The sequence below is a fragment of the Tauraco erythrolophus genome, chromosome 5 (assembly GCF_009769465.1).
Source record: "Tauraco erythrolophus isolate bTauEry1 chromosome 5, bTauEry1.pri, whole genome shotgun sequence".
NCBI lineage: Eukaryota > Metazoa > Chordata > Aves > Musophagiformes > Musophagidae > Tauraco > Tauraco erythrolophus.
The window spans coordinates 52313443-52337434 of NC_141469.1; the positions used below are offsets into that span (position 1 = coordinate 52313443).

The 23992-nt window shown below is 38.4% G+C and overlaps 1 protein-coding gene across 1 annotated transcript; it reads right to left on the reverse strand.

Moving 5' to 3' along the window:
• Positions 1-1906: 1906 nt before the first annotated feature.
• NMU (neuromedin U) lies at positions 1907-19457 on the reverse strand. Its single transcript, XM_086612321.1, has 9 exons — positions 19316-19457; positions 15601-15659; positions 11753-11800; positions 11595-11654; positions 11032-11061; positions 10875-10925; positions 8738-8812; positions 3237-3290; positions 1907-1942 (listed from the first exon to the last, which is right to left on the reverse strand). The coding sequence occupies exons 1-9, from the start codon at positions 19455-19457 to the stop codon at positions 1907-1909; spliced, it is 555 nt and encodes a 184-aa protein (XP_086468447.1).
• Between the last annotated feature and the right edge of the window lie 4535 nt (positions 19458-23992).

Sequence of the window (23992 nt, forward strand, 5' to 3'; positions counted from 1 at the left end):
TGGGAAGAACTTAGACAAATAGCCTCGTTTAATGCAATGCCATACAGTAAGGGGTTTGGGGCAGAAGGCCACACGTCAGTTCTGACCAGGGGTTGTATAAACCCGGATCCTCAGTTCACAGATAATTGCACCCGTCGGAGTGGAGAGACAGCGAACTGCAGAGTGAAAACAAGTTGGCAAGAAGAGGAAAAGGACTCCTTAAGCTGGTTTCCACCTCTGAGGCCACCTTCTGAAGTTCAGCTGCTCATCCAAGCTTGCAGAAGCAGGAGCAGTAATGCTGAAGTCAATTCAAACCATGACCAGCCAGCACAATGTTAAGGACAATACTCTGCTTCGACACGGAACGGTTAGTTGCTTTCAGCGTGATTACAACCTCAACATCATATTTTAACACAATCCCAGTGTGAAAATCAACTCAGAGAGGCTAGGAAGACTGTGAGGCTAACTTGTTCTTTTGAGTGGAATTGCTTCAGTTATACATCAAAACCACTTGAGTTTGCAAATGGATCCTAATTCTGGAAGAATGTAAATAACCCAATTAAGCCTTCTGAATGAGAACCATTCTGCATCGGTGTTCTTAATAGCTAAACAAAAGACATAGCTAAGAAAATGTCATCATATTTTAGTTGAATTAAGTAAAGATATTTCTTCAAAACATGCCACTTACTTGATTTCCTTTCATTAAGGGAATAGAGATTCTCACTTTTTTTCAGCCAATGAAACACTATTAACCTTAAGGCTTATTGAGGACTGCCAATGCCTTCGCCATCAATATAGTTCTGTAGACCATCTGCAGAGCACTTCTCATGACCTTGCAGACTGCCAGAAGTCCACAGGCTACAGTGAAGGATTTACAGGGGTAGAGAACATACTCTTGAAAAGCAAACCACACCTTTTGTTTGGCCTGCCTAGATAAGCTGTGATTTTAAAGACTGCACAAACCACAATATATTCTGAAAAAATGCAGTAGTCTACGTTGCAAACATTCCCATTAAAACAACTCTCTAACTGAGTTCCTTTATTTATAAGGGAAAATGAACGTACATAACAGCGTTGTTAGAGGCAATGTCTGTTGCATGCATACACTGTCACTTTTTTACAGTTTCATTACATACAGTTGTAAACATCAGAACACTAGGAAACATAATTTTCATGTAATCAAAAAAATAAAGAAACATTTAAATCCTCAACAGAATCTAATTTAGGAACATTTACATTCTAGTGATCTTTAATTGTACACTAGTAACGAATAATTTTTGTAAGGAAAACAGTATGTCCATGTACTCAGCATTCCTGCAGCATTAGTTCTAGGTCAGGAATCTAAAATCCTGAAAAATAAGAAAAAGCTTTAGCTGTTGGTATGATATAACACTAAATACTTAAAATGTGATAGAGATGTAAGATCTATTAGAAAACAGAGCATTATAATATTGGCATAGGGAAACTTTTTTATATCGTTCCAAAGAGTCGAATGATTTGAAATGAAATCCTGAAGTCTGTACTTAGTTTGAGTGTGAGGTTTTTTTCTACGCAAGAACAGGGGCATTACACCCAGGACATCAGTATGTGTTTGATAGGAAGCCGAATCAGTTCTTCCTTACATACACTTATCATCATTATTAGCTTTCCAAACTGTTTACAGATCTGGGATATTTTCCATTTCTTGCTGCCTGAAACAGCTCTGTGTTCTCAGATCGAGGAACTGAGTACCTACGGCTTCTATTCACGTGACCTGAAGATACGTGAATTTAGCACGTCTGGGAGAAGCTTGTCTGCAGTAATCTAAGTTGCCAAAAACAGTTAAAGGCTTTCATAGACTACTCAACATAAATATTGTGCTCTATTTGTATAAAAATAAACCAATTTAAATATAGATTGTGATTAAAAGCATTAAATAGATACCTCCTTAGCGAAAATCCACGGATCTCCTTCCGTTGCGTGGCTGAAAGACAGATATCCAATAAGCCCTCTATAAAACTGACCGGTTTCAGTAACAAAGCCCCACCCAACTTGGGATGTATAAAAATTGGGAAATTTCTCAGTTTTGTCAATGTGATCATCATTAAAGATAAACCAGAGACCAGTTATTGTTTAATGTATATCCACCTCTGGAGGAGAATTATACAGTAAAAATTACTGTATACAGATTGAAGAATGAATTATACCCATCTTGTATGATTTTATACAGGGAGAAAGCCACAAGAAGTCCTTCTAAGAGACCATTATCCCTCATTCTTTTTGCATTTTCTTAAGATATGCTTCCAGATTGTTGTTGTTATTGCATTATGTTTGTTGTAATTAACAAAGAAATATATGTCACTCAATGATTTTATTTTTAGACTAAAAAATTTAGTTCTTGAAAATTGGCAAAGAGTTTCTCCTTTTTCACCATGGTCATTTCAGAAATATTTTGCACTACAAAGGAACTTGATACAATGTCTACTAAAGCTGATAAAAAAAAAATCTCTTGCTGGGCTTAATAAGGATTTGCTTTTCACTCTGGCATCATGAATGCATTGTTGTTAATATTACCCATAACTTTGACCTGTCATAAGAGCTCTAAAGATCCACTCTTGATACATAAGAAATATAACTATACAAACTTGCCTTCTTTTCATCAGCCACTTTCTTATTTAAACAGAAAAAAAAATTGACCAAAATCAAGAGAATTATTATTAAGTTTGACTTGCCATCTTTAACGTGCTCAATTTTGCAAAAATGGAACAAAGAGGCTCTATAGCATCAAAGATGAATAAAGTAGTTTCGTTCTCATGAGAATTTCTGTAGCTAGTTTCTAATCTTACTGGTCAAAACACAAGGAAAATGGGAAGGTCAGTCCCAGTACCTGTTCTGGTACAGTACGTAAGCATGGCATTGTATTTATATCACATGTGAACGTACTATATTGAACAGTGCTATATTGAACAGAAGGGTTGTCCAAGATGGCATATTTTCTAGAACTTTCTCCGAGAATGATATACATAGTAACCAAAGACTTATTAACACTTAGCATGGTATCATCTAGACACAAACATTAAGATGTGTACAAAAACTTCTACTATTATTCTGTTTTAATCCAAGAAAATACCTGGAACAGATCTTGAGTAGTTCTACACAGTAAGATGCTCTTTCTGAAAAAAGTTTCCTCCGTCACAGTAATTTTTACTGGTTTCTCTACTTTTTGTTTTGTAACACTCATAATGAAATGAAAAGAAAAAAGGTCGAACAAACCATACCCTGTAGAAAAAGTAGCCTCTACTTTGAATCCCTCCAGGTCCTTGAAGTTCTTCCTGGAAAAAAAAAAAAAAAATTTAAATCATATCTGCTCTTGTAAGTGAATCCATATAGAGAGGTTGTTTATGTACATATAAAAGTATTTGTTCAGTACTACTATATTCTTGCCCCTTAAGGCATGCTTTATATATATATTTCTCCATGTCAGTAAAAAGAAGTTCATATTGTCATGTAGAAATGGCAGAAAACACACAAAGGAGGGCCAAATTCCACCTCAAGTTTTGGCTCAGTTCATATTGCTTTAGAATGGTATTAGCAACAATGAGCAGCCTTTGCCTTCAACTTTCCAGGTTTCATTACCCAGACACAACCAGAGTGTCTTCGTGGTAGCGGAGTCTCTGTGGACAAAACAGAGTGGGTCTTTGAAGCTCGAAAACCAGAAATGCTTGGCCTCCAGCCCAGGAATGAGATCTCGGACTGTTTCCAGAGGTGTATCGTGATTGTCCTTCTCAGATTAACTTCCAAAGAAAAGACCGGTGCTTATGATATTTTATCTTGTCTGTGCTGCACGCGTCGACAATCAACTGTCAACTAATCCATATATCAAGGGAGGGGAAACTAATGATCAGGAAAATAGATATTCCATTTAAATGCAGTAAGTACAAAGCATGAAGTATCCAGTTGCTTTAATGAGACCTTTGTGATCAGAGAACACAAACTTAATGACAGCATTTTCACTGCTTGTGTTAATACCAGATATACGGGTGAGGTGTCTGTCCTGCAGGTGAAGAGATAGGACAATTCAGAAACAAAATAGTTCTAATCTTGTGCTTAGCAGAACATAAAATTTGGATAGAATTTATTTAGCAATGATGGTATTTCTCAACTAAAAACTGAGGCTGTGTGATCTCTTGGGCTATGATTATACCCAGAGTTGTCACAGAAAACAATCATTCCATGCTCTGTTCTAATCCTGTAAGAATTGTGTAAAACAGGATGGCTCCCATCACTTCCAAACACAGGAGCAGCTTCAATCCAAGAAAGCTTTCAAATGAAGTAGGGTTTAAATTGTACATTATCTTTTGAGTCTTGCATTTATTTTTAACATCACTTCATCAGGTATACCATGATAGACAGTTTCTTCACTGTAGCTAAAACGTGAATTATTTTTATTCCTATTGACTGCCTCATTCTGTCATTACCTAGGTTTGAAATACCCATCTCAGATCTATCATCTATTCAATACTATACATTTTTTAAAATTGAAAAGGCTAAAAATTTGTCTTTTAGTAGAGTTCCGTACATTCTCATTACAGTGTCTAAAGGTATTCATATTTCATTGTTTTTCTACTTTTTCTATTCAATGTGTGCACAAATACAAAACCAGAAACAAAATAGGCAGCTGTTGCAAGTTAAGGAAATTGATCTAGGACATTTAAGGAGTCAAGAGTATAATTAGTAATATGGAATTAAGAGTTATTTTATGGACTTTCAACATTTTGGTATATCATTCTCTACTTAGCACCAGACACCTCTTAAAGAAGATTACACTGTTTCCTGATTTGATTTCATATCAGGAGGTTGGTATTAGAAGACGACTGAAGCTAAAATCTGTCTTCATTATAACACTTGCCTCATAACTTCCAAGAGTTTGGAGATGTTAAAAAAAACTCTTATACATTCTGTAGTCTACATACATGTATATTCACAAACCTGCATGTATGTATGTATACAGAAACACATGTATTCATGAAGAAGTATGTTTATTTAGTTTAATGCCTGCCCTCTAAAAGTTATCTTGTTCAATCTCTTAGACTGACTTGCCAACAAAATGCTCTTGTGTCTTCTGTCTTAGATCATGTTATATCAGTCAAGATGGAGCTCAAGAGGAATCAAATTCATGACAAAATCCAGTGTCAGTCCAATCTGGGAAGAAAGCATAAATTTCATAAAGCATGTTTCCTCCTTCACTCATCCACCTTTTCAATTCCTTGTCTCGCTGGGGAGAGAGGTGGGTGTGTTTATGTACAGCAGGTTCTGGGTTTCTTTCCAGTATTAGAAAAAGAAAAAAATAATTAGCAGCAAGCTAACCCTTCCCGAAGCACAGTCAGTGACACGAGAGTCAGATAGTCCAACCAAAGGTGGGCAGCCCGTGGGAACACGAGGGCTTCCTGCTCCATGGAGGATTGGAGCTCCTCTGCACATCTTAGGCAGGGTTGCTCTGATCCTCTGCTGGCTTTAAAGTTTACCTGTGCCATTTTCCCATCAGCCCATCTGGTAGAGTCTCTTGGAAAGATAGATTTATAGCTTTCTCACATTCAGGGAATAATTGCACTAATTTTACTACGGATGGCAGATTATTTCAGTATTTTTTTTTACAAACTGGTATGGCCCTCAGCAATAACAGTCAGAGACGATTTTGAACTCTTATACTAAAATACACTGAAATCTGCCATATAAACAAATATGATACATATAATATGAATGAATTTCAAAGATTTATTATGACATTAAAACAAATAAAATGCATGCAAAGATACCAAAACTAGAAGAGTGTGCAAAGGAAATTGATTCCAGAAGATGCTAGCACTTTGTAAACATCTGGTGTTTGTACACTGTATAGGAGTAAATAACACCTTTAACAATGTGACTGGTATTCACAGCAGGAGTTGAGAACAGGAAACCAAAAAAGTTGCTTTCTATAAAATGCAATTCAATTTAGAGCTGTTTTCATAGTTTCCTTAGATTTATATGAATATTTTTAAATGGCTATATACTGTAAGTGTTGGCCATTTCATTACTTCGTAATGCATAACATCACAATTGCAGAGTAAAGACTACTACTTATCACACTGCAGAATAGTTGGAATTCTAACTGTTGCAATTTCCATTGCTATCAAGAGTACAATAATACAAATAATAGGAGACAGATCTTTTCAAGTGGCTAGTTTTTAAAAGATGACTAAGGAAACACATAATACTCATCATCACTCATTCATTTCTACTTCAAAAATCTGGTGAAAATAAGGTACCTTACAAAAAGAAGCTTGGTAAAATGTTTGCATTTTGCCATAAAGTTATATCAGCCTTCTCTGGGCTCACTCCCGAACACCATAGCATTTTTTTGGTCTGGGTTTTTAATTTTTTTTTTTTTTTTTCCTTCGGAAGAAATATTTTCAAACACTGTCTTAAAAAAAGGTCTTTTTATACCAGCATATGTTTACACTTTATATCAGTATAGTTTTTAACTTTTTTCTAAGGATTTGTAGAGTATGGACTTTGATGTTGCTATGATGTAAAATATAAGTCCTTAAATTGTTTGTCACATGATGGCTTGACAGCTCTTAAACAGAAACGATGTATTAAATTTCATTTGTGAGTTGTTATAAGCATAGTGACTCTCTAAATAGATATATAAAGACACGTGATCTAACTGATATACTCTGTACAGAGTTTCGTATTACTACTTGGAAAAATATCTTTATACTTTCTTTTTTGAGCCCACTAAAAATAAAACTGCCATGAAGAGCCTGAAATATGTTAGAATATGCCAAATAAGCTACAAATTTTAGATTATTATCTGTTAATTAATGGATTCTATTTCCATTAATTATGCCATCAACCTCAATGGAAGTAAATTCAAGATACTAAAGTATTCTAGCAAAAGGACTTTACTGGAATTAAAAGGAAGCTTGTTTTCACTTTCAGCAATTTTGTGTTCTTTCATTTATACTTTCCTTCCCATTCTTTGCCTTAGTTGACATGTATGTCCATTTAAAAGCACAAAGAGCAATTCCAAGAATTTTCTTTGCCAATATGTAAGTCCAATAGCATAAATACAGTTCACATCAATGTCATCACAGAAAGTAAATTTTACCCTGTATTTTCCTTTCAGATGTGTAGTGGGTTAAAATTTTCATAACAATTTTAGTCCATGAGAAGATATGCCAACTCTTTAAGTTCTTATATGTGGCCAGGTTCCGTCATTGGATAAGAAAAATGTGTTTTAGGGAATATAGCTGAGATCCAAAGAGAGGAGTAGAAAGTATTACCAATCACAACCATGACTAGATGAAAGCTGACATACGTAACCATAGGGTTAAGAGTTCATTGAAAATTTGGGCATTAAAAACACAGCCTTTATCTGGATTAATAAAGGAAAAGTCCTATTTTTGGGTCTGGTACTATCTGGGTTATAAGTATCACATTTGTACCCCCAGTTTAAATTGTTTATTAGTGAATATAAGGAATCATATCAATGAATCTAAGGAATAACTAAGCTGAAGTAAATGCAAAACAGGAAGAGTCTGAGTCTTTGATTTCAGTACGCTTTGTTATACAGGAATCTTCAGTATTCTCATAGAGAAAGATTCTTATATATCAGACTACATTTCTCTCTTCTCTGCACACCTTCATTAAAGGGATGGACATTTCTATCCATCTGCTTTTTGATTTTTGAAATTTGAAATTGCATATGCAGCAAATATACCATAAAATATAAATTTTATGACATTTTAGAAACAATTGAGCTATTTTGTTCTATGTGAAACTTTTATTCCAAAACACACTATTTTTCTGTGGAAAAATAATTCCACAGAGAACTTTCTTATCTGCACTGTAAGTTAAACAGTAAATTGCCTAAAAATTACTTGGAAATTCTTAGTGCAATAGGTCATAAATAATATATATTTAAGGAGTAGATATGGTTTGAATTCCAAATGGGAGAATAAAAGACCCTCCTTAGAAAATATAACTCAACTGAAATATAACAGTACAGATAAAATTTAAAGTATTTTTCTTTTTATAAAAGAATTAACAGAATTTTGGGGCTGTTCAGCCTGGAGAAGAGAAGGCTCAGGGGTGATCTTATAGCAGTCTTCCAGTACCTAAAGGAGGCCTACAGGAAAGCTGGAGAGGGACTTTTTACAAGGGTGTGTAGTGATAGGACAAGGGGCAATGGATTTAAACTGAAAGAGGGCAGATTTAGGTTAGATATAAGAAAGAAATTCTTTACATTGAGGGTGGTGAGGTACTGGAACAGGTTGCCCAGAGAAGTTGTGGATGCCCCATCTCTGGAAGTGTTCAAGGCCAGGTTGGATGAGGCTTTGGGCAACCTGGTGTAGTGGAGGGTTTCCCTGCCTATGGCAGGGGGGTTGGAACTAGATGATCTTTGAGGTGCCTTCCAACCCAAACCATTCTATGATTCTATGGTTCTATAACAGATCCATTTTGATACATAGGCTTTGTGTTCTACTGCTGTTCTGTGTTAGGCATATATCACATCAGTGTTTTTTTTTGTTTTAAACATTAAGTATCAGCAGGATTATTTTTCACTCATTTAAGAATATAAACCCCTCACATTTCTAATGAAAATACACTAGTGTGATATTAAATGTTGAAAATAAATATGTTGTGAGCAGAAAGGTCTACAAGGACATTTTTAGAAGAGCTAACGAATCACCAAGTGTGAGAATGCAAGCATGCAGAGTTTAAGATTACATACGTCCACTTTGTGTCTCTTCAGTCTTCTCTCATTAAGCTGGGGAACAAGTTGCAGCAAAGGATGCAGGACAGACGACTGAGAGGACACGAACACAGACACATGAGCAACAATGAAATTTCGACCTTATGATGCAAAAAAAAAGTCTCTTCCTGCAGTATTGGCTTATGGACCAAACATGCACCAAAAAAGGACCAAAGATGTTAATTGAGAAACTCACTTTTTTAACATCCTGACTTGACAACAAACAGGTAGCAACATTTATATTTACATTACAAATGTGACTCACAGAGCGATGGAGGGAAAAGCTATGCGTTTTCATCTTTACTCCTTGAAAGTTCAGAACTGTTTACAGACTTCTTGCCCAGGCAATTGCAATTATTCAGACTTTGATCAGCCTCTGTGAGTTGTACAGAGAATATTTCCACAGAGTACTCCTACTAACATTTCGCCGATTATCTACTACGGGAATTTAGGAGCTTCAATCTCCATTGTACTGAAAAGTTCATTTTACTTCAAAATAATTTAAATCACAGCAGGATTTTTTTTTTTCCTTCGAGAAAACAATGTGTGGGAGGGTTCCATTCTCAAGTAAAATTTGTAACCATGGCACTGGTCACTCTACCTAAAAGACAAGCTCGAGTTGCAAAACTCCTTGTGTTCAACAAGACTCGATGCTTGGAGACAGCCTGGTTAAGCACAGTAGCATTTTGTACAGCATTAGTGCCCCCCCTGGCAAAACACAATCATATGGGCTTGTGAAGAGGGGTTCACAATAAGAAATAAAGTAGAAAAAACTATGTTTCATCAATTTAAATCTTCAACTCATATAAATATAATTTCAAAAATAAAGCATTTCTGATACAATACTTCTTAGAAAAGTAATACTATGAAGAGAATTGTAATATATGGAATAACTGGACTTACCAAAGTGTTAATGTACTTAATAGGTAAAAATGAACCTGCCTACGTGGAGCCAATTTTGCACTGTCTGCCTAAGGTAGGCAATGTGGCATCATAGTAGCTAAAAAAGTAGATGTCTGATGTGTAGCAGAGGAACTAAAGGGCATCCCGGCTGGCCACTTGGGCTCTGCAGTCAGTGCAGAGAGGTTCATAAAGCCAAAGAATGATGGATCTCACCTAAGTTAGTGTCTCTGAATAATATGCTGGAAAATAGTCACGTGAACAGCTAAACCAGAAGAAGTGAGAAAGCAGTAATCTCTGGGGGCAGGCAGGGCCAAAGGTATTCAGGATGGGGACAAAGGGAGATGCAGTAACCTCTTAAGCAGGAGCACCAGCAGAAATAGCTCATTTCACTATGCCCTGGTTACCATTAAAACATCCAGAGCACTCTATCATGAAAACACTGACTTCAATATCACCAATATAACTTTCCAGGAAATATATCACATATTTCTGAGGAAATTTAAAGAACGAGGCAAAAATGGACATTAACACGTAAGAATTATTGTTAAGAAATGAGAAAAAATGAATATGTTTAACTTTCTCAAAATCCTATTGTGCACAGAAAAAAACACACAGATGCACAGAAATAACAGGTTATGTTTGCACTTTAAAAGCAAAGATGGATCACACATAGTTTGGCTTATGTTATTGGCTTACAAGAATAGTTTTATAGCAACAATACTAGGCTATTTTTAAAATCATATTTTTCATTTGAAATATAATCCAAAGTCTGAGTGTGACTTCAATACTATTTTGCCTGATACCTATTTATGACATGCACAAATAAATACATACAATTTAATTATAATTAATAAAAGTTCATTAAGAGTTCTTGATATTTATGGTCATGTTCTCAGCTTCTCTAAATCCACGTTGTTTCACTGTGTGTGTTATGTTCCAGTACCAGAGACAAGCATTTGATCTTAGGCTTAAGCATTGTAACTACAAGATTAAGATGCAGCTGGTATTCTATGAGTGTTTGGTCATTTTTTTTGCACACATGGAGAGTATTGATGATCCTCTCCCATGTTATTAAACTCATTTTATATCTTAAACATGAAACTGCCAGTTCTGAGCTTGCTATACAGTTGGAGAGACTATTGCAAAAAGGAACATTACCTTGTTTTTACGTACAAGCATACATGTACTCACAAGGAGGTGCTATGCCACTTACCATGATGTCTGAGTTGCCTGAGTCATGAGTCTTAGAATAATGAAATAAGAACTGTTCAAAAAAATTAAAAGTGGGGTTTTACTACAAAACAGGGCACGGGTGTTATGATTTTCTCGACAATTTTAGTGTGATCATAAAACATACATAGAAATCTTACCCTTTTGGTGTTGTCTTTTTCATCTAAACCCTGTAGGAATAATAATCGGTAGAGAAGCTTTTATTTGTCAAAAACAAGAGCAATGGACAATTTCAATTACATTATAAACTTTTCAGTACTGGATTGGAATATCATCCTTCCTTGACAGATCTATTACATGTCTTTGCTGATCAATGTAACGACTCTTTTCAAACTCTGTAGAGAGCATTGATTACTCTCCAGCTGAAGAGTAGATGGGTTTAGTGGATGGTCCTTTGTATATCCCTAGACTCTCATAAATAAATTTCTTTCTCTAGTGAGAGCTCATAATTTTTCTAATCTAAATCAATAAAAACACCTGAAACCTTGTATTCAACCTGGAGATTGTTTTCCAAAAATTGGAGTCTCACTGTTGTCTTGAATCAGTGTTGAGTTAGGACACATAGCATTTCAGAGTAAGAACTGACAGTATTTCTTCCAGCACTGAGTGACACTTCAGATACTGGGTCCTCAGAATTCATTGTGGACACTGGCACACAGAGATCAAGCTTCAGAAATGCTAAATAGTCTTTCATGTGTGTTACCTGTGGTTTCTGGAGAAATCCCATGATGAGAAAACAAAGTTCTTCCAGTGCAGTGGATGCCTAATGCAAAGAAAACATGAACTCACGTATCAGACTTCTAATCCTACTGCATATAACAAATAGTATCAAAATAATGAACTAATCTCTATCTGACTTACCTGATGCTGAGGATCTGTGGACAGGTAAGCAGAACAGGCATCGTCTACCTGTAAAAGTTCATACAGTCCTTTTTTAGGAAGTCAGATTAATAAAAACAAGTGAAATATGTATATTTTCAAAAACAGTTCAGTGCAGGCAAAGGTATGGCAAGCTTGTCTACTGTAAGGAATTCTTACAGGTACATTGATGAAATATTTTGTATTAAAGGAAAAAAAAAAATCCCTTAACCAAATAAACAAACTTATACATGTTTAATCACAACGAACACCTACACATCTGGGTCCTTTGTTATCTTGCTCCGCTCATGTCCCTCCTATTTGTAGCCTTCTCAGACTAAGTTGTATTTTAAATTATGATTTTAAGCATCTAGGGTATAGACTATGAACATACATCTCTTCTGTGATATCTTTGGGTTACACAAAACTGCGAACAAAATGACAAAACTAAAGCAAGTGATTCAAAGAGCAGTGCTCAAACACCACTCTTCCAATTGGATTCCAGCATCCCTGCAGGTGTATGACACATGCATCTCTTGAGTAATTATGGTATGTGCCAGCACATCCTATGCATGCCAGTCAATTTGTATGAGTCACTAAACAGCCAATGTCCAAGGCTTGCACTGATTTCTTTGGCAAATGAGGAGCCTTACAAGATTTTGTTTAAAGAAAGTGGTTCTCAAATCACAATTCTAGTAAGAGATATAGTCAATATATTTCAAGAGATCTAAACCTCAAAGAGCACTGTGGAAGAAGTCATTGCTGTTGAATTTAGACACGAATGGAATGTTACACACATAGACACAAACCAAAACAGAAATAAAAATCCACAAACCAAAACAAGAAGCCCCAACCCCCACCAGCCATTTCATCTCGATCAGAACAAAAGTCTGCTTAGCTCTGCGCCTTATCTCCGAAAATGGCCATACACTGGCACCCAGGGAAGAGCCTAAGAAGAGATGAGTGGTCTAGTAAAACCCATGCTCTCCAACCACAGTGGATTTCTGTGCTGTGAATCTGACCAAGCTTGTTCTGACCTATTGAAAACTTTTAGCATCCACAAGGTCCTGTGGTAAAGGTTTCCTAAACACTGCATGAAATACCACTTCCATTTGTCTTGATCAGTCTTTTCAAAGCTAGCTTCATTCAATGCTATCATGATCTTGTCTTGGAAGAAGTAATCAATAAGTGATTCCTACCCATCGTCTCCCTACTGTTCATGACCTTGTACAGACAATTAATTACATCCTCTTTCTGTTGTCTCTTTTCCAAGATGAAAAGATCTCAGATGACTGCATAATTTTTAGTGGAGTTATTAATTGGGGAGGGAGAAGAAATAGAATGAAGGACATTTGAATTCATGGACATAGTATTACCAGTACTGAAAGCTCAAAGTGTTCTGGAAGGAAAAGAAAAAAATCTTTGGTACTCCAACAGAAGCTGCATAGTTTAATAATAATGAAAAATGAGGCTTACCTTTTAATTATGTAACTTTAAAATTGTATCAATAGCTAGCTGCACTAGTATGCACCATTTCTGGAATTGAATATTCAATACTGTTTGTCTAGATGCCAAAAAGCTTTGCCAATCATCTAGTTCATAGACTGCATTAAAAAAATTTTTTTTTAAATAAAGACTAAGTAATGCAATGGGTCTTACAATTTTATTACAGGTAAAAAGCCCTAAACGGCACTCTTCAGCAATGAAAACATTAAATGAAAAAAGCAATAAACAAATAATGCATATCCAAGTTATTCAAGACATGAGATGATTCATTTCTCTAGAGACAATCTACAAGAAAGCATTCGCAGAGATAGCGGGAAAGCTAATAGCTCACAGAATTCCTTTCAAATAGCTTTTGTTGGTAACACATTCTCTTCTCCTCTCATCTTGCATTTGTTTGTCTCCGAGTATATTAGTTCAGCTTCACTACTTCCAGAGTAAGAAAATGTAGAGGGAGAAATCAGTAGTGAATGAGGTAAAATGAAGCTCAAGTCATTTTGGAAGCCTACGTTACAAAATTACTGTTTCTTCTTGGTGAGGGATTTTGTTGTTGTTGTTTTTTCTTAGTTTATTTGCTTGTTTTGTAGTTGGAGGTGACTAATAAGAGAACTACCATAATTCAGTAGCAGGACAAGATACCTTGCCGTGCACTGTGTCAAACAGAAAGCAGTGCCTTTCAGCTAAAATCTGCATGGACAAAGCAAAGGCTGAGGAAAAGTCACAGTTTCTGTTAATTCATTTTTTTTTAAAAAAATAATGAATTAGTAGTTCCTATCATCATTGATGCATTGGGGTGGTTAAATAACATAAACGAAAGGATGTGAGAGACAAAGAAAGGAACACAATACTTAGTTACAAAATTCCCATATTTATAAACTCAGAGTTGTTCCTGGTAAATACTAGTTTAATTTAGAGGCAGGGCTTCTCCTGAATGATCCATTAATAAAGTAACAAACAGGGAAGAAATGAGTCTTTTCACCCCAAGAAACTCTGGTGAAATAGTATGATTCTGTAATTAGGTTGATTTAGGATATATACCTATGTATCTAATTATCTTTCTTCAGGCTTTCTCCAGTCCTGCATTATTCTTGCTATAATAGTTACTGTTATATTGTTTATGTTACATAATTTTACCCAGAATTTTGTATCTTATGCATACTTTTTTATTTGCTGAAATCACTGGAAACTTTACCTTTGCCTCCGGTCAGTGTAGGGACAAATACTGTGTTACAAATAGCAGATCTTAGCAATAAATGCAGAAATGTGTAAAGCAGCAATTTTAATCCAGAATGTAAATAACTCAATTTCATAAACGCCTTATGAGTTTATACTTCCCAAGAGGCCACTTTTTCCCAGCAGATAGATATCACTAGGGCTTGTCCAAGTGTCAGTCTAGGAAAATGTTGGTATTTGAGTCAACGCTTCCAAAATGAACTAAGGGGAGAATGGCAGGAAGGGAAGTGTCTCCTATAATGGCCTCGATAGGAAGAAATTTACTCTCTACATCTGTACCCGTGGTGAGTCACTTGCTTTCTAACATTACCAGAAGCTACAAAATTAAATGTCAAGGGAATACGTGAAGGTTACAGCAACACCAGGGCATGCGAGTTGCAGGCTAAACCCTCTCTGCGTGTTATGCCCTGCCACTCCATCTGTTCCAAAAGGGCATGGAAGAGCCTGTGTTAACACACATGTCACATCCTCGAACCAAAACAAATGTTCTTTTCAAAGATGAGAGTGGAAGTTAAGATAGCCATCAGCAGTGAAATGTTAGAGGGGCTAATTGACACAGTACATTATAGAATTATATATATTATATATATATATATATAATTATACATATATATATATATATTATCCTCGACTTAGTCAACTGAGAGGCTAGGATAGGATTAAACACAGAGTCCTGGCCCTGCGTGCAGAACAGAAGCAGCCAAAGGTAAGATTGGACGAGTTTAAACAATTACTGTGTGTCATGTAAAGACTATAAAAATACCAGACGGGACACTGTTTCTTCCAGGGACAGTGAGTCACTTCACTGTTATTGACAGTGAAATGACAACTCTTATCAAACGTAGCTCTCTATTGAGCCAAGACAGCTTTTTTCCCCGAACGACATCTCATCACCCAGCCTCCATGTTCTCCTGGAGCAACTGTTCAGAAAATCTGAAAAATAAGATGTTTCCCCTCTATGCTGATGTCAGGATAGGAGATGTACAGGAGAAGCAGGACTGGAAGAAGAACCTGAACTTCGTGCAAGAGAAGTAGTGGAGAGTGAGGTGTGACTAGCAAGGATGGGCACAGAAGAAATGGAGAATACCATGTGGCAGTATGCAGATGATACTTACCTCTTTCCACAGCTGCAAATCCTGATCTGCCTCGAGTGCTTGGGATGGCATCGGTGCACCTGGAAGCACAAACTGTGCTTAGAAATGCTGTACAGCAAAGGTCATTTGTATAAGTATCCTGTGTCAGTGATTTTTATAAAAACCCTGAACATATTGTGCATACTTACCATTGTCCAGTAGTTTCTGCCTGCTCTATGTCAGCAACACAGCAGGAGGTTTCTTCACAAGTTCACAGCAGACACAGACACTCACATCTCTTAGCAATCAACAGCGTGGAAGTTACTCAGCTTTCACCAGGAGACAGGCTTGCATTAGTCCATTCTCAGCGGTAAGCAGCAGGCAAGAAAATTTATGTGGCAGCTCTCAAATGCAATGACCTGCTCAGGAAAACACCTTCCAGCACCTACAACCTCGAATTTTCTGAGCCCGCAGCTCACCTCCAGTGCACGCATCACAAGTTGAGAATCTGGATCCTACCTCTTGCTTTGTTGTATGCTACAGTTAAACAATTAAACATGTATGCTTGCATATGAATAATACCCGTGACATGAACATGGCATTTTTGAGGTGATAGACAATACATGTGTAACTGGCTTTGTTTCCTCTGTCTGGCTTATGCGATGTGGAAAAGCTCAGTCCCTTTGAAGATTAAATTTGCTACTAATTGCATAATGCTGCAGTGATATGGTGCTTGGCTTGGGGGCAACTCCTTTCTCCATCTCTGCCCACCCAGGCTACATAGAATCATAGAATGGTTTGGGTTGGAAGGGACCTCAAAGATCATCTAGTTCCAACACCCCTGCCATGGGCAGGGAAACCCTCCACTACACCAGGTTGCCCAAAGCCTCATCCAACCTGGCCTTGAACACTTCCAGGGATGGGGCATCTACAACTTCTCTGGGCAACCTGTTCCAGTGCCTCACCACCCTCTGAGTGAAAAATTTCTTCCTTATGTAATCTAAATCTCCCCTCTTTCAGTTTAAATCCATTTAAGTTTAAATCTTTCAGTTTAAATCCGTTGCCCCTTGTCCTATCACTACACCCCCTTGTAAAAAGTCCCTCTTCAGCTTTCCTGTAGGCCCCCTTTAAGTACTGGAAGGCTTACAAACCTGGAATTCACTGTGTCTGTGTCCCTCCTGACCCAGCACTCAGAATATCCACCTTTCCACACTGTTATTTTATCTGGAAATATATTTCTAATAATAATGTGTTACCAGAGTCTCTGTAAATAACAGAAATGAGCAGCACTGAATTGTGAGTACATTAGAAACCATGCAAGCATATTGATGTGGGGATGTGTGGTAACTCACCTGGGAGGGAAACTGGTGCTGGAGAGGGTGGTGCTTTATCTGTACAGTCCTAGGACTGCAGGAAACCCTATAAAGTCATCTAATTTATCCTCCTGCCCAAAGTTGCTGCCCATGAGCTGTGCCTGACCAGTTTATACACTTAAAGTCTTCAGACTAATAGAGATTTCATAACCTCTCAAACAGTCTATAATTACCTGTGGTCACTTTTTTTTTTTTCCAAATAATTGAACCGAATTAAACAAAAAAGAGGTAATGGTAGACTTAGCTAGAATGGCCAGGTGAGCAGGTTATGAATGCGCATCATCTCCATTTGTTTCACAAGTACCACTAATAACAATAATTACAATAGTAGTTAGTTCCAGGCATTAAGCGGTAGATTCCAAAACCATAATTCAATACTGGTACAGACTTAAGGTGGCTAACTATTTTCAATGCTTGTTTTTCCCCAAAGGAAAAAAAATTAGAAGAGGTAACCCTATGCAGAAGTGGGGTATTTTTGAAATCTCTAGAAGGTTCACATAATAAGAAAACTGTTTTCCAATGAAAAATATGCTTTTTTTGATGTTTGTTTCAGTTCAAGGAAAAACTCCAAATAAATGAAAGGTGTTACAATTCTCTTACCATTTTCTGTTCTTAAATCAGGATATTCAAATTGGAGTATTGCCTGGGACTGGTATCCTGGTTGCAAAGGGTGGAACTGGGCAACACTTCAAATCAACACACTTTCCCCATTAAACCTTTGTCTGCCTGTCACTAAACACTGTTTCTACCATTGCCTTGCTCCCAAGGCTTTCCAGGGGAAGCACAAAAAACCCAACAGCCTGTAAAGTTTAGGGCAGCCAGCAAGAAAGCCTGAATATTACAGCTTGCGTTGTGTTTTGTTTTTTTTTTTTTTTTTTGCCTTCAGCATAAACTCTTGGACAGAGAAGATGCAATTATTTCAGCAGCTCCTAAGTTTCCTTAACCCTTCTCCACTTATTCACAAAACTCTTATTTCATGTGCAGTCCCGTCTGTTTTGTGCTCACACCTGGCACTATGTGCCCCCCAGTGCCGAGCTGTGCCCCTCCATCACCCCACCCAGAACAGTGCTGCGGTCCCTATAGGATTTCATTCGTGTACACACATACACAATGGCACATACAGGGAAACAATAAGTTATTTTGTAATTCACACAAGATAACCAAAGGGGGTGTGGGGGAAAGAGTGCTATTGAGGAAAGCAATCCTATCCAAAAGGAACATACAGGAGGAAATCCTCCTACAAAATTGACACTGTCCTTGATATGTTTGTTCTCTTATCCTTCAATTCTGCCAACTTCTAGAAACTTAACTTCTTTCAAGGCAGCAGAATGCCAGCTGCACAGTTTCAGTCGCTTTTCAACCTGGGATTCATGTCTTACATCTTCTCTTCCCTCCACCGCTCTCCCTATACAAGTTCCTGGCAATCATTTCTGTAAGAACAATGATGAAATGCTGTGTGCCATTGCCCTTCCTTGCCCTCCTTTTCCTTCCCTCTCCTCTTCCACATCTCCAGAATTTATTTTTAACGGAATATTCTGTATAGAATATAGTATAGAATATACTGTACTTAAATGTTTTGATTCTTGATATTAAAAAAACACATCGAATCAGAACAAAAACTCCTGATGAAAGTAACTCACACACACACATATAATACAAACAAAATAGAACTGTTCCTTGCACAGCGATTTATTTTGTAATGTTACTTCACAAGGTATAAGTAGTTAATCTGTCTGGAGTGGGAAAATAGAATAGGAAAGAGAGTATATTTTGTTAAGAAGTGCATTAACTGTGCTTCTCTGACAAGCACTCTCTGTTAAAAAAAATGGCAACTTTCAGGTGTAACACAACATTTCAAATTAAATCAAGATAATCAAACTCTGTGCTGAAAGCAGCTCTATCCTTTTCCACTTAACCTCAACCCTAGGGATTCCTCATGCAACAAATACTGCCTCAGCTTGGGCTAAGTGACTTCCGGAGGGTCCTAAATTTCCCTAAAATTCTGCAATACATCTCATTTCCCTTTTCTGAGCTTTTAAATCAGAGTAGAACCTATTTAAAATTAAATCGCTTTTAACAAAAGCCACTTCCCCGAGTTGCTGGAGTGTAGTTTTCGCCAGGACAGAGTAAGCCTACACGAGGAAGCCCCCCAACATCCCCCATCCCGTCCACCCCAACCCGTGCCCAGCAGCTGCAGCCCCCTGCGCATCTCTGCATCCCTCCCAGACCCCGGCCCAGGGCGGCGGCGGGGCAGCGGCTGCTGCGCAGCCCCCTCGCAAGGCTGGCAGGATGCTGGGGTCACCTATCCTCATCCTCCCCCAAAAAAAAAAAATAATCGCAGGGCTGGCAGTGCAAGAAGGGTTTGCGAGAAGGATGCTCCTCACCTTTGCAAGCAGACATGGAGGAGGCGAGGAGGACTAGGAGGAAGAGCAGCGGGGACCCCGGCAGCGCCGCGCCGTGCGCTGCCTTCCTCTGACTGCGCCGAGGGGTGGCTGCGGGGGGCTGCTGGTGGCAGAGGTTTCCCATGGCCGCCGTGTCCCCAGTGCCGCCTCCCTGCCAGCCGCTCTTCTGGGCATGCCCTCGCTGCCTGTCCAAACTTTTTAAATCTCCCCGACACGTGGACGAGCATCCGGCTGACTCCCCCGGCCCGCCCTGCCCGCTTCCCGCAGGGCCGCGCCCCCCGCCGCCCCCGCCGGGCTCCTGGCGCCTCAGCGCCGACCCCGCTCTGGGGGGCAGGTCCGCTCCTAACCCTTGCTGGGGCGGGGGGTGCCCCTGCTCGGCAGCGAGGCGAGAGGCTGGGCAGGCGCCAGGTCCTTTATTAAGCCCCCTCTATAGGGAAAATCCGTGGTTTAAAAACGCACATGTGAAACACGCTGAGCCGGGTAGCAGCCGCGGTGGTGGGCATGAAAGGGGCTGCTTCTCCCTCGTTGTGCTCCACGGTTCAGAGTGAGGCCACGGGGGTGGCAAAGGGGAACGTTCAGGCACTGTCTGGCCCCAGCGTGGAGGGGAGAAGAGGCATCATTTAAGATGAAGAAATCTTGCGCAGATTTGCCCCCAACTAACTGAACCTGGGAGTTAAAACTTACCAAGCCAGCATGCGGGAGAGGATGTCGGTGGCTGGGAAAAGGGCTCTGAGGACGTGCACCCATGTGCCCTGGGACCCGCAGATTGCTGGGTTTTCTGGAGGACTCCCCGCTGCCGGGGAGTGACCAATTCCTGACTTTCCCCGTGCCTTAAATACACACACACAAATGCCACACCATGAAACAGAACTCGGTAATACAGTGATATTTGCGGATTAAAATCCTAATATGGTGCTTAGCAAGAAATTTTTCTTAAAATACATTTGCAGACCTTGTCCTTGAGTGTTATTTATGCCTGTAGACAGCCAAAGCAACTACATTGTAAGATATTCAAAAGCACACAGACCCCGAATCCGTAAAGATGCTTAGGCAACTTAGTCCAGCCACCCCTGAAACACAGCAAACCCTGGCTTACCAGACCTTCTACCCAAGTCCGTGGGTGCCCCAGCCACCCAAAGATGCACACTCCCAGCAGGATGCTCAGGCTGGTGCTGACCTGCTCTGCATACTCAGCTCAGCAGCAACCATGGCTTTCTCCAAAGGCATGTGTCTGGCTGTCTCTGCTCCTTCACCATCTCCCCAAGGAAGATCTTGCCCAGCTGAAGTGCTGCTCCAGCACTCAAATGCTATGGGGAAGCCTTTCAGGGCAGAATCTCCCAGTTTTGTCTAGCTTTATGGTTTGTTTCCCCTTCTTTTTTCATTCACTCCTATTTTTTTTGCTTCATTGCTTTTTTTGTGACTTTCAAAAGAAATACTACATCATGGTTCAGCAATGAGACAGTGGTACAATATTAGAGTGTTATTTTCCGAAACAACATGCATTTCTTTTTGACCATTTCAGTGGGTTTTGACTGAGGGGTGAATGGCGGGTGGTGGAGTAAAGCTGCCTGACGAGCAGTGGCCGTTACTGTGAAACAAGAGATAACTTTGATTTATAACCATAGCATTGCTCTCTGCTCTTTGTCTTTGCTCTTGCCAGTTGCATGTGCTACAAGTTGTGCATTGCCACTCTCAACAATTTGACAGGCCATCAAAATTTCGAAAGTTTTGCCAGGCAGCATGATAAGATGCTGTAAAATCCTCTTAGCAACAGAAGTATCTTCTCTGTCAGATTTGGTAGCAAAGCTTCCCTTAAAATAACTGGGGACAGAGCCCATCCTTGTGTCAATGGAAAGCCAGTTACCAGACCAGTACGTAAATTAAAGCCTGTATTTTGTATGTATTATTATATTTCTGTCTACCTAATTAAAAGAGTTGTTTTAAAACAATCCAAATCAAGGGACTGCATTTGGTTCTGGTTTCTGTTAATAAAACAGTAGACATTATCATAAACGGGAAGTCATCAGTGCTGAAAGGTATCTCCCTAATCTATCTTAATTCAAATACATGAATCAGTGTCCTGAGCCTTGACCTAAGAAAGAATTTAATTTGTTATGCATCTTATTTATTACCTTCTTGTTGAATATTTAGTGAATTGTGAAATAAAATTAATTACAGTCTTTTATAATTTGAGAGTGAGATACTTATAAACATTCTGCACTCATTGAATGATGCAGAGTGTTTTAAGAATAGTTAAAAAAAAAAGATAAATCTTGAACTAGACTTTATTTTGGGTTGAAAGAGTTCTGGTTAGCCTAGAAATTGCATTTATGGGCAATGTGTTTTAATACTGCAGGCTGAAAAATTTTGCTAAGTCTGCTTGCACGAGAACATATTAAAAGAGATTTTGAAGATGATGAGAAAAGCTTTCAGGTAGAAAAATTCTGGTCTTCCATTCACCGGAAAAAAAATCCAACATTCAATACTTCTCTCTATGATTGGACTTGTATTGCTTCATAATCTTTCATCTGAAACCTGAATATTTTTTTTTCAGCAGATTCCTGTTAATGGGCACAAGCACAATCCTATTTGTGTCCTGAGTTACATTATCTGAATCCTAGCAGACTGCAGTTTTCCAGTTTTCCAGCCCAGTATGAACTGCATAGACTATGCCTTTTTACTAAGAGCATCAGTGTAGTTTTGCATTTCCTGATATATGGATAAGGTAAACTGATTTGGGCACAACGGTAATCCTCCTAATCATATACTAGAAAAAAACAATATAAAAAATAATATAACTTTTAAGAAAAATGTATATTTGCATTCAGCCCAAACTCAAGATTATACCAAGACAACATTTCTACTGAAGTCTGTGCAAATCTTGACAGAGCAAATCACCCAAGCTTGAATCTCAGTTCATAGGAGGTTTACAGAGCTTATGATGGTAACCTTTACACAAGGAACTCTCTGAAACGTAAGCGAGCGTTCTTGTAAACAGGAGACAGAATACATCTTTCTCTGTTGTGTCTGGTTTTGTTTTGTTTAATTGCTTGATGAAATTAATGTTATACTGTTTCAGGAACGAAGCGCATCCTCATTAAACGAATAGCTTGGAGGATGTTTTGGATGCTGTAATTAGCTTCTTTGAAATATTTATGTTCTTCCTAATGTTGCTTGAATAAATGGTAATTATGACTAGTGGAAAGGAAATCAAACAGTTGAGTATGTGAAACCATCATCTCTTTCGTCTTCAGCGAAGGCAAGGTCTGGAGATACGTCACTGAATCCACTCACTTGCTGCGTACACACACACAGAGCCTGTGAGGAGGTCAATGCATACTGTTTTTTCTGTGACTTTAATAAAATGATGAGAAATCATTCCAGCTACGTCTGAACTTAAGCACTAAGAGCTTTTTTATCGGTACTGCACTATCTTCACCAAAAAATTCCAAGCTTACTGGAGAGTGCTTGAAACGGGTCAGTGTGTGCAAGCATACTGATGTCTCTCACAGCTTCAGATAGATCCACTAATATCTTTCCTCCTTCTGTGAAATGAACAAGTTGCATACATAAATTTTCTTCTTACTTGTTGATGTTCTGGAGAATAAAACTTTGGGGAGGCAAGTCTCAATAATCAATTAATGCCTGTTCAGATATTGCACTTCTAGGTATTCTCTATGTATTATTGACTAATAATGCACAGGAAGCTTGTATCAGAACAGAAAAAGATCCGTAAAGAGAAGTCACTGGAGACTCAATTCAAGAATCAGCATCTCCGAATGGGCTTTTATTAGTGTTGACTTATCCCAAAAAGATGCTGACTTTGTAGAAGTCTTTAGGGATAGCTCCCTATAAATAGGAAACAAGCAATAACGAAACCCAAGCCCTAGAAGACATGATAGGCCCTCTATTTTCTCAGAATATTCTTTTCTTATTTTATCTAGGATAATGCCTCAGCCCTTCCTTTATGAATAAGTAAAATTTAAATGACCTTAGGAGCTTCTAATGAACTAGTGAGGGGAACTTGACTGGACTACTGGAAATGAGCCCAGAAACCTCAGCCCCTGGGCTGGGAGAGACTCCACTAGAGAACAGTGATGGGCCTGACTGCAGTAAATGTTCAGGGCTCTCTTCAAAAGTCCCAGAATGTTTTGTATAAAAGGTCTTTGTGTAAAAGAAAGATGGCTGAGCTCTTTAATGACTAAAGAGGATTTGCTTAGCAGATGGCAGTGACCAAATTCAGTGAAAATGGAATAATCTTTCTGAAACAGTGGATATGTGTTTAAATTAGGGCTGAATTTGGCTCACTATGTGTAGTGAGGCCGAAGTCTCCTGTTCACAGACACACAGCACGGGGACAAACTGCATAATTCCTCATTCCTCTAGTTTGCAAGAAATCCTTAGAGGTGGAATAGGTGATCTTTGAATTGCATCTCTGCATTTTTTGTAGTCTTAACAGAAAGATCAGAGTTCCTATGCGAAAAGTAATAAACATGGAGAAAAATTGTACCTATACAATTGTACCTTATTGTACCTATACAGCAATAGGCAGTATACGAGCTGCCAGCATGTAGAAAAGAGGTACCAGAATCACCGTAGATGTTTCTACACGGACACTAGCTCACTTCCAAGTAAAGCTAAAAAAAAAAGTGAAATAAG